Raw genomic sequence first — 17021 nt, forward strand, 5'->3', positions numbered from 1 at the left:
CACCCCCACCCCCCCTCTCCGTCCTGCCAATGGGAAAATTCCAGCTGTCCAAGTCTCAACACATTAAAGACAAACCAAACACTGGCAGCTCTGGCTGAAAAAAATGGCCCCTCACCCAGCCATTTGTCTGCTTAGATGGATCAAATCTTTGCGGTGCTTAAAATGGCGTGCTGGTAATTAGGCAGAAATAACTTTTGTGGAAATTTGGGAGAAGAAATATTGTTTCTAGGATGTCAAAATTGTGATTTATGCAACATATTTATTAAATAAATTTAATGTTTTAGTAATCCAATTGCTGTTGCCCCAAAGTGTGGTCTCTAAATAACCATTAAACAGAATAACGCATCAAAGACATTAACTTGAACTTGATTTACTAATTCTAATATGCAATTACTCACTCCCACAATTACGGTTTGTGCATTTTTCTTAAGAAAATAATTAAACGATTAACTTATTTATCAATTAAATTTATTCTATTCTAGTTATTTCTAAGCTGTTATTGTTACTCATACTGTTATCCTTTCCAGTTAACATTCATAAATTAACACAAATCTGATTTTTTTTGTTTTGTTTTAAGGATTGTTGACTTTAAAAGTATTGTCCAAATGTCAGGAGCACTCAAAGCTAAAACAAAGTGGGCTCCTGTTCATTGGTTCCTGCGGTCTTTGAGTGCATCCCTCTGTGTGGTTGGTGAGGTGTTGTTTTTAGCTGGATTACATGGCTGCCTGGCCTCATCACTTTAACTCTGTTACAACAATGGAGCCTGTCTGCTCAAGAACACAGAGCTAAGCTAACAGAGGCAGCCAGCGCACCCAGGCCTGCTGTTCCCACACACATAAAAAAAATAGATTGATTGCGAAATTTATTCTCTCCCACTCAAGCCGCAGCACATCTCAAATATCCCTCCTCTGTAAGTCTGTCATTTAACTCTGTAGCAGTGCTGACACAGCAAGGTGGAGAGACTTCCTCTTTTTCTCGTCCTTCTCTCACTCCCCGTCGCACTTTTTGACACTCGCCGCCCCCCTCCTCTGATATTCCAGCTCAGCACGTCACTTTCCCCTCCGTCGCGCAGCAGCTGACGAGTTGAAACAAAAGCTTCATAACTTCAGCTGCTTGTCAATCAGGTTTGTGTTTCTCTGCGGCAGATCGGAGTCTCTGAGGTTGAGCTGTCTCTCTGGCCCCCACCCGGCACCGGAGCCCGTCATGCATTTTTAATGAACCCACATGTGAGAGAGCGCGGTGAGGAGAGAGCAGCCCCGCTCCTCCCAACTGTACCGATCCAATGTGATTATAGTCTCACTGTCTTCAAGTGGGTCAATTTGCCCTCAGCAGGAGTCGGTGCACTGTGACTGCACAACACTGAGCGGAATATTAATTCACAATACTATTGAATTCACAACCTTCCACTCAAAGCACTTTCTCCGCGTGTCTGTGAGCCTGTTTGACTGAAAGAAAAAGTATCAGAGCAGCAGAGCACAATTTAAGGAATGAGACGGTCCTTCTTTTGATGGACCTATTTTAGACTTCCATTCTGCTAATCATCCACATAATTATTTCCACAGGCGTGGTACTGTGTCTGAGTGAACTCAGACCGGTCAATTCAACTAGACATTAAAAACATGATTATAATGTTTTGATTCACTATTTTTACCCGGTTTTATATCACCTGGACTGGTGTTAAATAAGCTGGTTTACCAAACTATACCGAAAAAGAAAAACATACATTTTTTAATTATGCTGTCTTGTATGTAACTGGATATTTTGCAGCCATATTTTGCAGTTTGTCTAACCCCGCTCTTTCTTCCACATGCAGCTCGTGACCCTGCGAGGCTCCATTTTGGAAGATACAGTGGCGTCCACGGGGAAACACGGCACGGTTCGAGGTCTTCCTCTCAAAGAGGTCCTGGAGCAGGTCGTCCCTGAGTTAAATGTCTCCTGTCTGAGGCTGGCGCTCAGCACTGCCAAAGTCACAGAGCAGCTCCTTAAACTGGATGAGCAAGGGGTGAGTTTAACGTGTTTGTATTTGCAATAAATTTTGGGGGTTTACCCAGTAAAATTAGATACTGTCTTGCTGATTCATTCAAAGTTTCCCTGAGGCTCATTACAGTCAGCATACATGCAGTCTGTAAACAGCAACCGATAAAGTGAAACTGGTTCACAGTATGTTGAAACTGCACGAATGTGTGTCTGAAACTTGTATAACTGATTAATTGTTAGTTCAAAGTCCAAAATTTGAGTTGTGAAAGCTGTGTGAAGCAAAGGGCGTCATGTTTCAGTAAGAGTGTGTAACCATAGAAGTCTAAATGTTTGGCCATGTTATCTCCCCTTTTATTTAGTGGTGAGCGAAGTGCAGCATGAAGGTATTTTGCCAGCAGTAGGTGGGTTATTTGTGTAGGTGGCTTACACAACAGTGAAACTGTGCCCTGTTTGTATGAGTAAGCAAGTCCCGAAACATACATTATAGCTGAGTTAAATGCTCTTCTGATAACTGTATAGAAGCAGATATTAAACTGTGCTGTTGTAACTGTGTTTGTTCTGTGTGTGTAGCTGAGTCAAAAGCACAAAGTGGGTGTTCTTCTGTGCCGAGCGGGTCAGAGCACAGAGGAGGAGATGTACAACAACGAGGAGGCATCACCTGCCTTCTCTGCCTTCCTGGAGCTGCTGGGGGAGCAGGTGCTCCTCAAAGGATTCAACAAATACGCTGCACAGCTCGACACAAAGAGTGAGCGTCTCTCTCAGCTTAATGTAACACCAGTACCATTTCTTCTATGCAAAGAAAAGCATGGGTGTGGGGGACAAAATAAACTTTAAAACAGTGTTTATTTACATTAAGAAGGTTTTTGCCACGCTCTCTATACAGGTACTTTCATGTTCAATCAACAGTGAAAATTATGTCATTACTGAAGCTACCTACAATATTTTTGATTGACATAAAAATGAGCACTTTTACAGATGAAAGTAGGGGTTCTTGAAGGAATGTATATCACTTGTTGCCTTGCATGCCAAGATTTTAAACAAAGCTCTTGCACAATCAGTTAGTGTTCAGAGAATGTGTTGGGGATGACTCTCAGCTACTACCACACTAAATTTAAGCTCAACGTCTGTAAAACTGTCTGAGTTATAACCTTTTTTGTGTTTGCTAACATCGATTCACTATGACAGCCACCTTGAATCAGGTTCTCCAAAAGTTACAGTTGTAGATGTACATCCAATCATTACTTTCTCATAGTTTAATTAAAATTTACAAGCAATTACATTATCACCCACCTTCCATGGCAGGGGTGACAGTGAAGTTGTGAGTTTTTCTAGAGCTGAAAAGCCTAATAATTAAGCTGTGTGTCATAACCCCCAGAAAGGCTGAATGACTGAGTCGTAGTCTTTGGAGACGCGTCTGTTTGAACCAGAAACACCAGTTCAGCAACAACATGTCATCTGTAATTAACTTATGATAATAAAATGATAATTTCTTCTTCCTCTGCAGCTGACTCAACGGGTACCCACTCCCTTTACACGACCTACCAGGGCTACGAGGTCATGTTCCACGTGTCCACCATGCTGCCGTACATGCCCAGCAACCCGCAGCAGGTAAAAGCTTGCGAACCCAAATTCGACTGAGCTCAGTTACCCGAGGCTGTGTGTGCTTTGAAAGAAAAAACACACACATGCACATCCACCTTTTGTAGTCACCCAAAGCCTTTCAAAGCATGTCTGTGGTTGTTATTTGGAACTTCTGCCTTTTCTTCTGAATCAAAAACCGGAATGATCCAAGAAGTTGAAACTTGTTCCTTACGTCGCCTTGAACATTTAGGTTCTTTCCTTTTTTTTTAATTTAGCCTCTTGTGTTTTTTTTATGGTCTTTGTTCTTTGTGGTTTTTCTGTCCGCTCTGGCTTTTCTCCTTTTCCTCTCTGCCTTTCCGCCTTTAACTGGATCACAGTTGGGTGGGGTTCAACAGTGAGTAGTTATTAGTATATTTTCTCCCTTTATTGGGGCTTTTTTTATTCAAACATAGCTGCTGAGGCTCTCGTTCTCATGTGTTTACAACTTGGGTTGTGTGTAGAACTGCATGTAAAATAACAGTTTGGGTAGTTAGCTGAAGTGTTTGCGTGAGAGGCTCACACATGCTCTGAAAAGCCCTGTAGGTGTTCAGGATTAGTTTTGCACAAATACAGCAGAACAGAGTCGGCCACTCAGAAGTCAAATCATATAAAACTATTTTATTTTAAAAATTAGAGCTCTTATTGTTATTCATATCCACAGCTGTCTTGTCAAAACAAATCTTGTAACAGGTGACAGAAACAAAAACATTACTTTTTGAATGTTGGTGTAAAACATTTAATCAGAAGATATTCCATAAACGGCACAATAACTCCATCCAGAGGTTTAAGTACTGCAGCAGAAACGTCATTCACTTACTCAGATAAACCTCTAGGTGGCAGCATCTGACATCAAAAGTAACCCGTAGAGAAATTAAGCCAGCAATATGAGAGCTGCTTTAAGGCTTTCACATTCAGAAAAAAGAAAAGGCTGAACAACAGTCTTACAGTGAGTAATTGTTGAGTCTTGCATATCAACAGCATGTTGCTGTATATTAGAATAATTACTGAAATTTGGTGATAAAAGCACATTTAACACTAATAAGATGAAACGTATTCCTTGTAGCTGTACATTACATGAAGCTCAATGCAATTTTTTTTAACCGCAGCCTACGAGATACAAGTGAGTGATGCTCCTGTGGCCAAACAGTGGGCTGCATTACATAATCGGTACTTTCACACTTCTGAGTGCAGATGAAGAGAGGCTTGGCATGCACTGCGCCACAGAAACAGCCCGGTCTGTGTGCCATGTTTCCTACATGAACACAGAGAGACAGACACAAATAATCCACACAGAAGGCAAAAACAAATTACATAAAGAGCTGTTGCTTTGTGTCTGACAGCGAATGTCAGACTTTCTGTGAGTTACAGAACCAGTTATTTTATTTAGTTGTCATTTTATCTTTCTTCTCTTCCCCAGCTCCTGAGAAAGAGACACATAGGGAACGACATCGTCACCATAATCTTTCAGGAGCCAGGCGCCCTGCCTTTCACCCCTCAAAATATTCGCTCCCATTTCCAGCATGTTTTTGTGATTGTTCGTGTACATAACCCCTGCTCTGACAACACCTGCTACAGGTAAATATTTACAGCAGAGCGAATATTACTCTTACACGTTCCATGGTTATTTCACCTACTTCTAATCTCCCTTCACCTTCAGTGTTGCTGTGACACGGATGAAGGACGTGCCCCCTTTTGGACCCCCCATCCCCAACGGAGTCACCTTCCGCAACCCGGAGACTTTTCGTAACTTCCTCTTAGCCAAAGTCATCAATGCAGAAAACGCCGCGCACAAGTCCGAGAAATTCCACACCATGGCAACGCGGACGCGGCAGGAGTATCTCCGAGACCTGGCTGAGAACTACGTCAGCAGCACGCCGCTCGACTCTGCTGGAAAACTTAATAACCTCATCTCCCTCGCGTCTAAGAAACGCGAGCGCTCGAAAGCAAGAGAGGGCGCCGAGCTGGAGGCGTCAGGGTCCATCGCCTGGAGAGTCCTGGCCCAGGACTTCAGTGGAGGCGGTATGGAGCTCCCCTGCGCTTTGGGTATCTCAGAGGAGTACGTGCTCCTCGTGGACTGCTCCACCAAAGATGTGGTGTTTAACTGTTTCTGCCGGGATGTTATCGGCTGGACACCGGAGCGACTGGCGTTAAAGATCTTCTACGGAAGAGGGGACCATATTGGAGTGAGAGTACCAGATGGCTGTGCGCAGGACATCAGGGAAATGGTGCAGAGATTAAGGGTGAGTTTAGAGTTTGACTGTGATGGTGTGAATCTCTGTGACGTTTGTGGCCTGCGGTTTATCTTGGGTTTGGAACATTAATAGGTTTACAGGTTTTGTAAACGAATACAGGAGTTTGCATTTGGTGTTTTGAATTCATAGTGTGTCAAGATGTAAAAGTTGTGGACATTTTCGTTGTTTTTCCAGTTTGCTTATATGCTCTTAAGTATGTGGTACAAAAATGTCTTTAATGCTTAAAATTCCAAATTAAGCTTTTAAAGTAGCAAATGGTGACTTAGAATTGGATGTTTTTGTCATCAACCTGTTTCAAAACTAATTATTCTTTTTCATGTCTGTGGGATTTCTGGGCATTGGGTTATTATGGTTTCATTTTGGAAACTGGTTGTTCTCCTTGATCAGCAACACCTCATCTCTTTTTATCTGCTTTGAAGCTCAGGGGATTTCCGATATTGGTTGAGATGCTGTTTTCATCCCTTGGAATTTTTTTTTAATTCACCAGGAAAGAAATCTGCAAAATTATAGATGGATTATCCCACCCAAGAAAATACGAGATGTACGGAATCATAAAATAACCAGAGCAATTTCTGACATATTACACAGTGGCAGTAAAGCTGTGGGGCTGCAGGCATCACCTGATAAGGGACATATCATATTGTGATTTTCCCTGGAAAAAATATGCATTAAACTCTTGAATAACAAAGATTGTCTGCACTGCGACAATCACTATATTCTCTAAAGTAAGAAAATATTGAGAACTAAATAAATTACTCATTTTAAAAGCCATAAATACATTATATTCATACTGTTGGTTCAGTAGTTCCTGGTTATGTTACCTGGTTAGTTGAAATTGGTTGAATTTTATGTGTAGGAGCAGTGAACTCCCTTTTCAAGTAAGTTTGTACTGTTGGTATTTTTTTAAAGATACTCAGACGATAAGAATAGACATTAAACATTAAAACATAAAAATAACCTTCATAATTACCAACTGAAGCATCACACATTGTCCATTTATGCAAACATGAAACTGCATAATCACTACTATAAAAACACTGAACAGATTATTAAAAAAAAAAAAAGAGATATAGTGATAGAAAAAGAGCCTGAAAGAGAAGTCTAATATCAAGCTCTTCATTTAAACCTTTTGGAACCAAAGTGCTGAGTGTTTATATCCAGTAAAATTCACATTTAAGGTGTAAAGCGTTTACAGTTCCCCTATGAGGATGTTTCAAGGTCTCAGTCTGATATATCCTCATAAGTAGATGTGACAAGATTTCTAATATCACTGCAATGTCAGCTGGTGTCTTTGTTGTTAAAGTTGGTCTGAAGTAGGGCAATGACCTGAAACATAACCAATAAAGTTGGGAGTTCAGTTTGGTGTGTGGATCAACTTATTGGTTTTTAATTTGATCCGGCTGTAAGTTTACCCATCATGTGTTTCCCCCTGTCCAGTCGCTGACGGTGGGATGTGAGACGGTGGACATGACGCTGAGAAGAAACGGACTGGGACAGCTGGGCTTCCACGTTCGCTTAGACGGCACTGTAGCCGAGGTAAAATCCAATGAGCTGATCTCCCTCTGTATTACCGATTTGTGCTTTGTGTCTAAACGTCCAAAGTCTTATTATTCTTTTACCTTTCAGGTGGAGGAGTATGGCTTCGCCTGGCAGGCGGGACTGAGGCAAGGTAGTCGATTGGTTGAGATCTGCAAGGTGGCCGCTGTGACGCTGACTCACGAGCAGATGATTGACCTGCTGAGAACGTCGGTGACGGTTAAAGTGGTCATCATTCCTCCGTTTGAAGACGGCGGACCGCGCCGGTGTGTACACAGAGCATTTTATTTTCTCAAGGAGCTAAACTAACGAGCAGCTGGCTTGTAAGCAGCTGTGAATACAGATGTTAAGGAAGAGGAGAGGGCTGTGCGTAAGTGGGCTGTAGTGGAAAGACAAGTGAGCTGCAATGAGTAGAGGATGCTTTTCTCTTTAACACACAAAAGCCTCGGTGAGGTAGTGGCCAGACTCCAGCGTTCTGAGAGGATTTTGTGTGGGAGTGTGTGAAAAGAGGAAGCAAGCTAACAGAGAGAAACAGTCATATGTAGTTGGAGAAACGGGCAGAATGAGGCATCGAGACAAAAAAGGCATTTGTTTAATGTGAAATTAGCCAAATCTGCTGTTCTTTGTCTCTTTCTTTCTCACGCATCTAGTCATCTCTGTCGTAATCTGGCTTTTTTCCCCTCCAACAGTTTATCTCAGGCACCACTCTTTTCTATCTACACATCAGGTATTTAGTGAGACGGAATAAAGCAGCTTTATGTGGTATATCAGAATGGTTACCCCATGTGAGGGAAAAAAAAAAGAAATAGGCACACTGTGTTTTTCTGAGCATCAGAGCGCCTAAAGACCGTAATTGTGGTGAGCTGTGTGATCACACAGTGGTTGGATTCCTTTAATGTTGAAGGCAGTTTAATTACTCCGAGTAAAACCCCTTTTTTTCACATACACACACTATTCTGTGGCCTTGAAGCAGCTGATAATTAAGAGTCTTGCGTTTCCCTCTTCCTCTCTGACTCGTTAGCTGTTGTGCACCAGGCGAGCAGATTGCATGAGATTAAGGCTTGAAATCTGCAGGGGGAAAAACAAAGACCACAGGAAAAAAAAAAAGATAAATAAATAAAAGGAGCGGAAGTGATTAATTAAAAATGCATGCCCTCTGCAAATGGAAAGGAAGGGGGGAGGGGCTGTGGGATAGAGGAAGAGGAAGGCTGGGAGGAGCGCTCGATGAGGAGGACGTGTCTCAACACCAGCCGGAGTAAGAGGAGTGGGCGGAGGAGAGAAAAGATGAGATGAAAGTTGGAAGGATCTGGCTTCGCTGCTTTGTCTAGGCTGCGAAAACACAAGATGGATGGATACATCCGGAAAAAGATGAGGGTCTGAATGTGTGTGTGTGTGTTGAGCTTCAGTTGTCACCTCGGTTAATGTGATGGGAGAATTACTGCGCGCTGTCAGATGTAGGCTCTGCTCTCTCTGAGGTTTGTATTCCCTCCCTGTGCGCGTATGTACTGCTGTTGATATTGATCGTCTCAGAAATATTCCTTCATTGTTTAAAATATCTTCATCACGTGTTACATCCGTGTGCATCCACCGTTTTCTTTCCTTTTTCCCTGGAAATCTGCTGTTTTTCCCGATACGTGGTTGTTTTTGTGTGCATCTGCGTTCTGTTTACATTCCTGAAGAGCTGCAGCCAACAGTTGTCTCTTTGTTGGTTTGGGGGGTGATTATTTTTAAAACTGAGCATTTTTTCTTTGTCTATAAAATGTAGAATGCCTTTTATAATTTTCCAAAGCAAACTGTGATATTTTCCCCTTTTTTTACTCAAATATTTAGTCAGTCTGTTTAATCATTTAACCACTGAGAAACAGTGGGAAACATTCGGAGGCAGAGCTTTATGAATATTAACTAAGACTCATTTTCTGTGGCTGTAAACTGATTATATGTGGGATCCTGACTTTGGTCAAATTAAGGCAATTAAATACTTTATCCTGGACTCTACTAATTTATAAAGGGTGGTTTAAAAACTATAATCAGATGTTTTATTGATATCAGCCCAATATCTTAGATGACTGTTGTCGATCCATCACACTGCCCTTGTTTTGCTGTCATTTCTTTTTTCTATCACTTTCCTGCCTTTGTAAAAATGTCAACTTCATGTCACTTTAACACTTCATCACCCAGCTCATTTCCTTTTGTCTCATTTCAAATGCCACCCCATCTGCATATTTAATGCCACCTGCCCTGATGCAATAGGGTTTTTGGATGAAACATGGATGTGCGGAGTGATCAACTCTTTAAAGGCTACTGTAAACGGTGGGAGATTTTAGGTGTGTTGGGTTGATAAATAAAGATGACCGCCCCTCCAGCTGAAAGCTTTGCAATCAGTTCTATAATTGATGAGAATAAATGCCAACATGTCTTCAATTAAAGGCTTTCTCCATCATATGACATCTTATTTTTTGTGTTTGAGAGCTAGAAGAATTAGTGTTGGTTCAAGAAATGAAGACCGTATATTGACTTTGTCCAGCAGAATAGCACACTGTCTTCAGTATAAGCTGTGATGAGATCTAAGGATCTCTAACTCTTCCTCAGACACAAACACACATGCACGCAGGAGATCCAGCCTCAGTCTCACAGCAAGTAAAATGGAGTCTTGATGTGCCAATAATCAGTTTCCTTTTCTCATTTTTTCATTCATTGCTCTCAGGAGAGCTCGTTAGTGAGATCTGTAACGTGTCAGCTGTACATTTGGGCGTCCAGAAAATGTGTCATAAAAGTAACAAAGAATTCAAACCATTCATGAGGAATTTACTGAGCAGTTCTCACACACAGGAGTGCACACACCGTTAAGGTCTTCACACAGGAAGCGACAGATTCTCAGGAACGCTTGTGTGGACGTTGAAGTGCAAAATGTTTACTGGAGAATGTCCTGTTATTGTCCCCCTGTCATTAGGGGGTGCACGGAGGAGTATGAGATGAAGACCATGGAGCAGAAACCCGAGCCTGAGCCTCTGGCAGCAGGATATCGACCCTCCCCTCGCCAAACTTGGAGATGGGAAAGCTCACCCATTCCTCCGGGGCTCCACAGCGCTCCCATCCAGCCACGCTGGGCCCCGATGAGCGCCGCACCTCCTTCACTGCCCCGCTCACACAAGACCATGATGCCGGTCCCCTACAGAGAACCACAGCACCTCACCTCCAAGAGGTACTCCCACCTACTATCCAGTTAAACTACAGTAAACATTTATTCACTACAAACAGGGGATTTACCTCAGATCTTTGTAATAATTAGAGACAAACCTAAACATCTTGCAGCTGAATTTTTTTTTAGTACATGAATGAGAATTTAAGAAATGGCAAAAAAAACAAAGAAAGTTGTTAAAGATGAGGTTTATTTTAAATTGTCTTTAAAAAAAATTGGTTATTTGATTAAAAAAGAAAAAATATGGCTGTAGTGATGTGATTTGCAGTACATTATTTATCATCTTATAGTCTAATTAGCAGTTTCCTGATCTTCCTAATCCATCCCATAGTTCTGAATTTGTCTGAACACAGTTGTATGAGGACAGTGGTTAACCTACACAAATTACATGTTGACGTGGTTTTATGTTGTGCAATACATCAACAGGTTTGTGTCTTAAGATCTGTGTTTTATTGTTTTAATAATTTCTGCCCGTCTCATGACAGCTCAGGTCAGACTGCGTGGTTTTCAGTGTTGTCACAACATTGTTCTGTTGTTTTTACTACGTGGTGTGTTGCAGTCAGACTGACATTTATCAAACGGTCACAGATCCTTCTCTCTCGTTACTGTTCAGTTTCATGGAGCTCCCAGTGAAACAATGTTTTTCTCACCTGGTTGATGAAGAATCACTTTGTTTCCCTCAGGCTTGTTGCCACATTACAAGCTGGAATCAGGTTTCTAAAGCCGTCTGTTTATTTTTCACAGTGATCTTCATCACGCTTCATTTGGATTTATCTGATAGTCTTTGCACTCACATTCATTGCAGCTTCACCTTAATAAACTTCTCCAAAAATATGTATAATGCTAGGTTTTTGGTCAGGATCTGGAATCAAATCACAGAAGCTGCCACAGATTTGCTTCACAGGTTGACTGTTTTTATCTGACTTCCAGTATTTGTTGACAGTGTAAAAACTGGGCTTATAATCTTACATCAGAACTTGCCTATGATTTATTTATTGTTATTGATGGAAATATTAGCTTAAAATAAATTCAAAAACAAACGTAAGGGTTTAAAATTTGTTTTATTTGGATAAAATCATCACTAAAAAAAACAAAGTGAGAAAACAAACTGGCAATCGCTGTTTATTTATCTTGATATTGTTAGCGATCTGTTGAGAGATAAAATGTTTTGTCAGTGATTTCTGTCATCAGGTGAGGTTATAATGCCCTTCTTCATGTGTCTCCTGAATATCTTTAAATAAATATTAGATACAAAAGGATTTTAAAGGCAGAAGACAGTTGTTTTGCGAATGTCTTTAAAAAAAAAATCTTCAGGCCAACTCACAAATAGGATGACGCTGACTCTTCCTGTCAAGCCTAAACAAATTACAGCTGGAAACATGTATTTATGGTACCAAACGGTTGAACAGGTTGTGTATCCGCTTGAAGAAGACACATTTTTGAGCAAACTCTCAACAATTGAAGACTAAGTAGGTGGTATTTAGTGTGATTCATGTGTTTAAACATGCACACTGTACTTGGAGCTGGTGTCACACTGCCCACCTCTAACAAGCATGTTTCTCACTAATTTCAGCCTTTTTTGGGTGCCAGTTTTATTCAGATGCGTCCGTTCTCTGCAGTCAGTTTAACCACCCCCCCTGTCTCCAGCAGGCCAGTGAGTTACCCTGAGAACCACTACAGCTTGTCACCTGGAGGCGACAGAGGCATGTCGTACAGAAACCCCTCAGCCAGCTTCTCCTCCCCCGTCTCAGGCCTGGTGGGCATCGCCACCATGGCGTCGCCTGGAATGACGCCCGGCCCCTTTGTGCGCTACAAGCCCTCCCCCGACAGGTGAGCACTCGTGAAGCTGTTTGTCTCCTCTGTCACCTTTCGGTTCTTGACTAAACTTGCCAAAATGTTACTCATAACAACTGTTTACTCCGCTGGAGGGCAGATTATATCGGTTTAAAGGAGATGGTGAATAATGTGGCGTGTTCGAGTCTGCAGTTAGAGATGTGTACACACACCGTCTCCCAGAGAAAGGATCTGTTGTGTGGGTGGCTCTTCCTCGCAGTGTGGAGGTTGATAACATCTCACCCAACCAGAAAAACGTGTTTATTCAACTCCCAACAGGATGCAGAACAGAAACTGAAAATCAGTATTCAAATCCAAACTGTACATCTTTCTGGACAATAAGAATTTTACTGCTCATTCATTATTTTCTATCCGTATCATTTCAGAAATTGGCATGAATGTGTTCACGAATCTCATGAGTCTCATATAATGTGTAGATATGGATTGGTACAGCGCCCCCTGCTGCCCTATGAACCCCACCTCAGTGTGGACATCACCTCCAGTGGAGAGTCTTCTTCGGGCTTCACGAGTCAGGAAAGCACCATGGAACGCAACAAAACGGGTACGTCAACTTAAATTTAACAAGTTGTTTAAATGGTTTATTTATAAAATAAATTAAATTGAATAAATAGTCCCTCCATGTTATACTTTGAGGTAAACAAAAGCAGGCATTGGTCTGTATGTCGAGTTTTTGTAGAGCTTTAGTCTTTCATGCTTCATTATTTTATGTTATTTTCATGCTCCTTTGTTTTGATTTACCGGCTCTTATCAGAATCTTTTTTTAGACTGAATGGCAGAAATAATAAAAAAGTAATAAAAGTAAACTTGCAGGTAAATATACTGAAGTCAGCTGCAGCAAAACAAAAAAGATGCAAGAGGGTAGATTAAAATATTGAAACAGCCATGTATACACCGGAGAATGAGATCTTAATCATTCTGTCTTAGCTCTATATCTGCCGTTTGTTAGTATTTTCATAAAACCTCCTTAAAAGGTGATGATGTGTAAGATTAAAGGTTGATCGGACCTTTCAGATTGGTTCCTGTCTTGTAGAATGAAAATATTTCAGTGTGATTTTGTGTAAAGGGGGAGGTCTGTGTTTAAACGTGCTATAAGTATTTAATCCTCTTTGCCAGCCATGAGTGTAATTTATTTAATCCTCTGTGTGCGTGTTTTCTGTCTAGAACCCCTCTGGAATGTCCCAGCATCATCATCATCTCGAGGACCAGGTGGCGGAGGGGGGCAGAGGAGACTAACCAGACAGGATGTCCCGGGGAAAGACTCTCCGAACAGACACTCGAAGGTCAGACTCATCGTCAGTCCGTTTGGTTTGTTTCTCTGTGGCCTTCTCTGTCTCGCCGACTGAGTCCGTCTGTCTGATGTCCTCGTGCGCCCTGCAGGGTGAGACCCAGTACTCCAGCCACTCCAGCAGCAACACTCTGTCCAGTAACGCGTCCAGCAGCCACAGCGACGAGCGCTGGTTCGACGGGGGACCTGCAGGAGATCGAGGAGGCGACCTGGCGGATCCCATCCCCGATCTCCTCAACAAAGGAGGCTCCAATGACAGCGGCATTGACGCCTCCACTCACTACAGCAACGCTCGCCACGGAAACATGTCCAACAGCCAGTCCCACAAGCTCATGCACGGCTCCGCGGCCTACAGCGGCGTCCCAGAGATCTCTGTGGGAAGGAGCAGCGGCGGTGGGGAGGTAAAGAGGCCAGAATCTTCCCCCATTTTACCAGCCGCTGCCAATCAGACCAAAGGATACATGACAAAGACGTTCCCACTTCCTGGCTCCAGTGCTGAGAAAAAGGACACTTTCAAACCAAGGTAAGATTCTCTGATGAGACACATCTTTGTTTCAGGAAGCTAACATTACCTCGGCAGGGCAAACTCTGTGCAGACATGACCTTTATACAGACGTTGAATCTTTGAGTTTATTGCTGCTAATTTAATCAGAATTACATTTCCTAATTAGTAACGGGACACTTTTTTAACTACTTTATGTATTTCTTTGATTCTTTTCAATGATATATAAAGGTATTTTTTAGGAGTACATGAAGCATTAGAGCAGGATAATCCCTGTGAAACATACAGATTATTGTGAGAACCCTGCAATTTAAACGCCTGCAGTCATTCAACACTCAAACACACACATACACGCTTGATGTTGGATTAAAGCAATCTGTGTTTAAAACCTTCGAGTCACCAACCGTAGAGCTGCAGTCTGCACCACAGAGTTGGGATTGTTTTGGTGCAATGTGTTCTCCCCTCCGTCAATCGCTGCCTGATCGTAGTGGAGGAGTTTGTGTGCCTGAATGATCCTGGGAGCTGTGCTGTCGGGGGCAATCGGCCCAAGTTGCCCCAGTTGCCTCAAGGCAGATTGGTCCTAGAGGCGGCCGTGGAGAGAGATGTCTGGGCTGCCCCCTGACCCGACTCCAGAATAAGTGGCAGATAATGGGTGGATGGATGAAAATGTATTCTGTTGGTTTGCTTTGGTGTTCTGGGAATGTTTGTAAAGTTGACCTATTTCTACAGTTGTTATTTGTAGTCATAGTTAAAAAATGTGCATCTTCTTTAAATCCTAAGCTTTTTTTGTTTCATGTCATTAAAAACAAACATGATGCCTCTTTAAATTAGATAAATACAACAGACAAACGCCACATTAGACTGCATTCTTTGTTACTGTGTTTTTGTCGAAGAAGTGTTTTGAAAAACTAACTTTGCTCTTAATACCACCATAAAAATGGAGCTGTTAGGTAGCAGCCGGGTGCTGGTAATTAAATGCACTGATTAATTGGTCATTGCCGGGTGTGAATACCTCTATAAAGAAGAGTTTCTGGCATTTGCTGCTCTGGAACATTCATGACCTCAACAGTGACCTTCATTAACTTGTTTAAAGTAGCGATGGAGAAACAGAAACTTTCAGAACCACTGATCCAATACGGAGCAGCTGTGTTGAAAAGGTTCAGTGTTTCGAAGCATTTGATGGTTAAATATGGCGCCATCTGCTGGCCGACCTTCAACATTCAGTCACATGAAACAAAGAAAAGATGTCCTGAAACAGAAAGGCTCTGTTATCTATAACAAAAGGTTCTGTGTGCATTTAAAAAAAATGACAGTAGTTTCTTTTAGATATTATTAATAATGACTTGTGTTATAATGTGATTGTGTCATCATAAAATACTCTATGTAGTAACACATAGGCGCCTTTTCAGTGGAGCGCCCCATTTTCTAAAGTGCTGATCTTATTGACCTCAACCTGGAGCTCATTGTAGAGAATTAGTTCAGAGTTGAACTAAATGTGGCCTAAAAGTAAAGCTTTGGTAAGTGACTATATACATGATTCTGCTTCTGCCAGCCTTTATGTAGAAACAATTGCCTTTCTGAGTTTGCTTCCTGTTTTGTTTTAAAGTAGAATAATGATTAGAGATGTGCTTTTGCAAGATTGATAGAACTACTAAAACACAGAAAATGTTTAAACACAAAATACAAAACCTGCAAACCTCAATTACCTGGAGCAACATTATAAAGATGAGTGGGCCAGATATCCTCCACAACTGTATGAGAGAGACTGAGACTTAAGGAGCATAAAATGTCAAGTTTTTGCTGCTGAAAGTAGTTTAAGAACCTGTGGAATCATACGCTCACAGCTTCAGGATTTCAGCTTCATTTTTTACGAAACAGTGGCTTCTGTTCTGTTTTGTGTTCATTTAAGGTTGAATTTACTGAATTTTAAGATCTGGTCCTAATACTGATTTACCTAAAGGGATGTATTTTCTATTTACCATAACTGTCTCTTTTTTTGTTTCTATGTTTCTATTAGCCCGGTTCAGTGTTTATGTTGAAATGTGGATTCTGTTTTGTTAATCCTGCATAAATCTGTGTCCTTACAGGGCTTACACACCACAGGGCTACAAGACTCCGACAGCAGAGAAAGCGCGGCCCGTCCGAGCCTCTACAACCACGCCTACTTCAGCGCAGATGAACTCCGCCTCTTTGTCCAGCTCCGCCCCCAAGGCATTTTACGGAAAGAGCAAACAAGACGGCACCTCGTTACACTCGAACACAGCCAAACCGTTCACGTCAGACAGCAGCAACAGCAAGAAGTAAGATGAATATCAGGAACAGAGATCAGATTTGATCGTTTTACAAAATCCTCTCGTTTGTAGTCAACACCATGATGCTGAAAAATGTGATGCTTTAGTAACTGAGAACATGAAACAGATTCAAAGGCGTAATTTAGGAGCTCAAAGCTTTAGAAGAAATATGGCTTACAATACAAATCAGCAAGTCGGAAAGGTTTGGGTCACCGTGAGAAGATATGCGATACAATTATCCGATGAATATCTTGTCCCACCAGGCAGGTGGACACTAACTCAAAAAACGTGTTTGGACAACCTCGGCTCCGAGCGTCACTGAGGGACCTGCGCTCTCCACGTCGGACGTATAAGAGTACCATCGAAGACGACCTGAAGAAGCTGATCATCATGGACAGCCCCGGAGAGACACCTCAGAGTGATCCGGTGAGGAGCGTGCGCCCGCCTTCATCACTCAGTTTTTTTTTGTCCAACGCAGCTCTGACCTCTGCGACGTTTCTCCTTG

At 42.0% G+C, this 17021-nt stretch overlaps 1 protein-coding gene across 3 annotated transcripts in view; it reads left to right on the forward strand.

Moving 5' to 3' along the window:
- Positions 1 to 17021, forward strand: part of sipa1l3 (signal-induced proliferation-associated 1 like 3) — a 61868-nt gene that overhangs the window by 41116 nt on the left and 3731 nt on the right. For 2 of the 3 annotated variants that reach the window (XM_017424736.3, XM_017424737.3), the window contains 14 exons: positions 1814 to 2002; positions 2548 to 2722; positions 3482 to 3585; positions 5015 to 5172; positions 5255 to 5837; positions 7287 to 7385; positions 7476 to 7651; positions 10336 to 10587; positions 12232 to 12414; positions 12855 to 12979; positions 13600 to 13718; positions 13816 to 14246; positions 16313 to 16525; positions 16780 to 16942. In XM_017424736.3, coding sequence (XP_017280225.1) covers positions 1814 to 2002; positions 2548 to 2722; positions 3482 to 3585; positions 5015 to 5172; positions 5255 to 5837; positions 7287 to 7385; positions 7476 to 7651; positions 10336 to 10587; positions 12232 to 12414; positions 12855 to 12979; positions 13600 to 13718; positions 13816 to 14246; positions 16313 to 16525; positions 16780 to 16942 — 2970 coding nt within the window. The remainder of the gene's footprint in view (positions 1 to 1813; positions 2003 to 2547; positions 2723 to 3481; positions 3586 to 5014; positions 5173 to 5254; positions 5838 to 7286; positions 7386 to 7475; positions 7652 to 10335; positions 10588 to 12231; positions 12415 to 12854; positions 12980 to 13599; positions 13719 to 13815; positions 14247 to 16312; positions 16526 to 16779; positions 16943 to 17021) is intronic. The other variant, XM_017424738.3, reaches the window with a different exon arrangement.

Source organism: Kryptolebias marmoratus, linkage group LG2 (assembly GCF_001649575.2).
Source record: "Kryptolebias marmoratus isolate JLee-2015 linkage group LG2, ASM164957v2, whole genome shotgun sequence".
Lineage (NCBI taxonomy): Eukaryota > Metazoa > Chordata > Actinopteri > Cyprinodontiformes > Rivulidae > Kryptolebias > Kryptolebias marmoratus.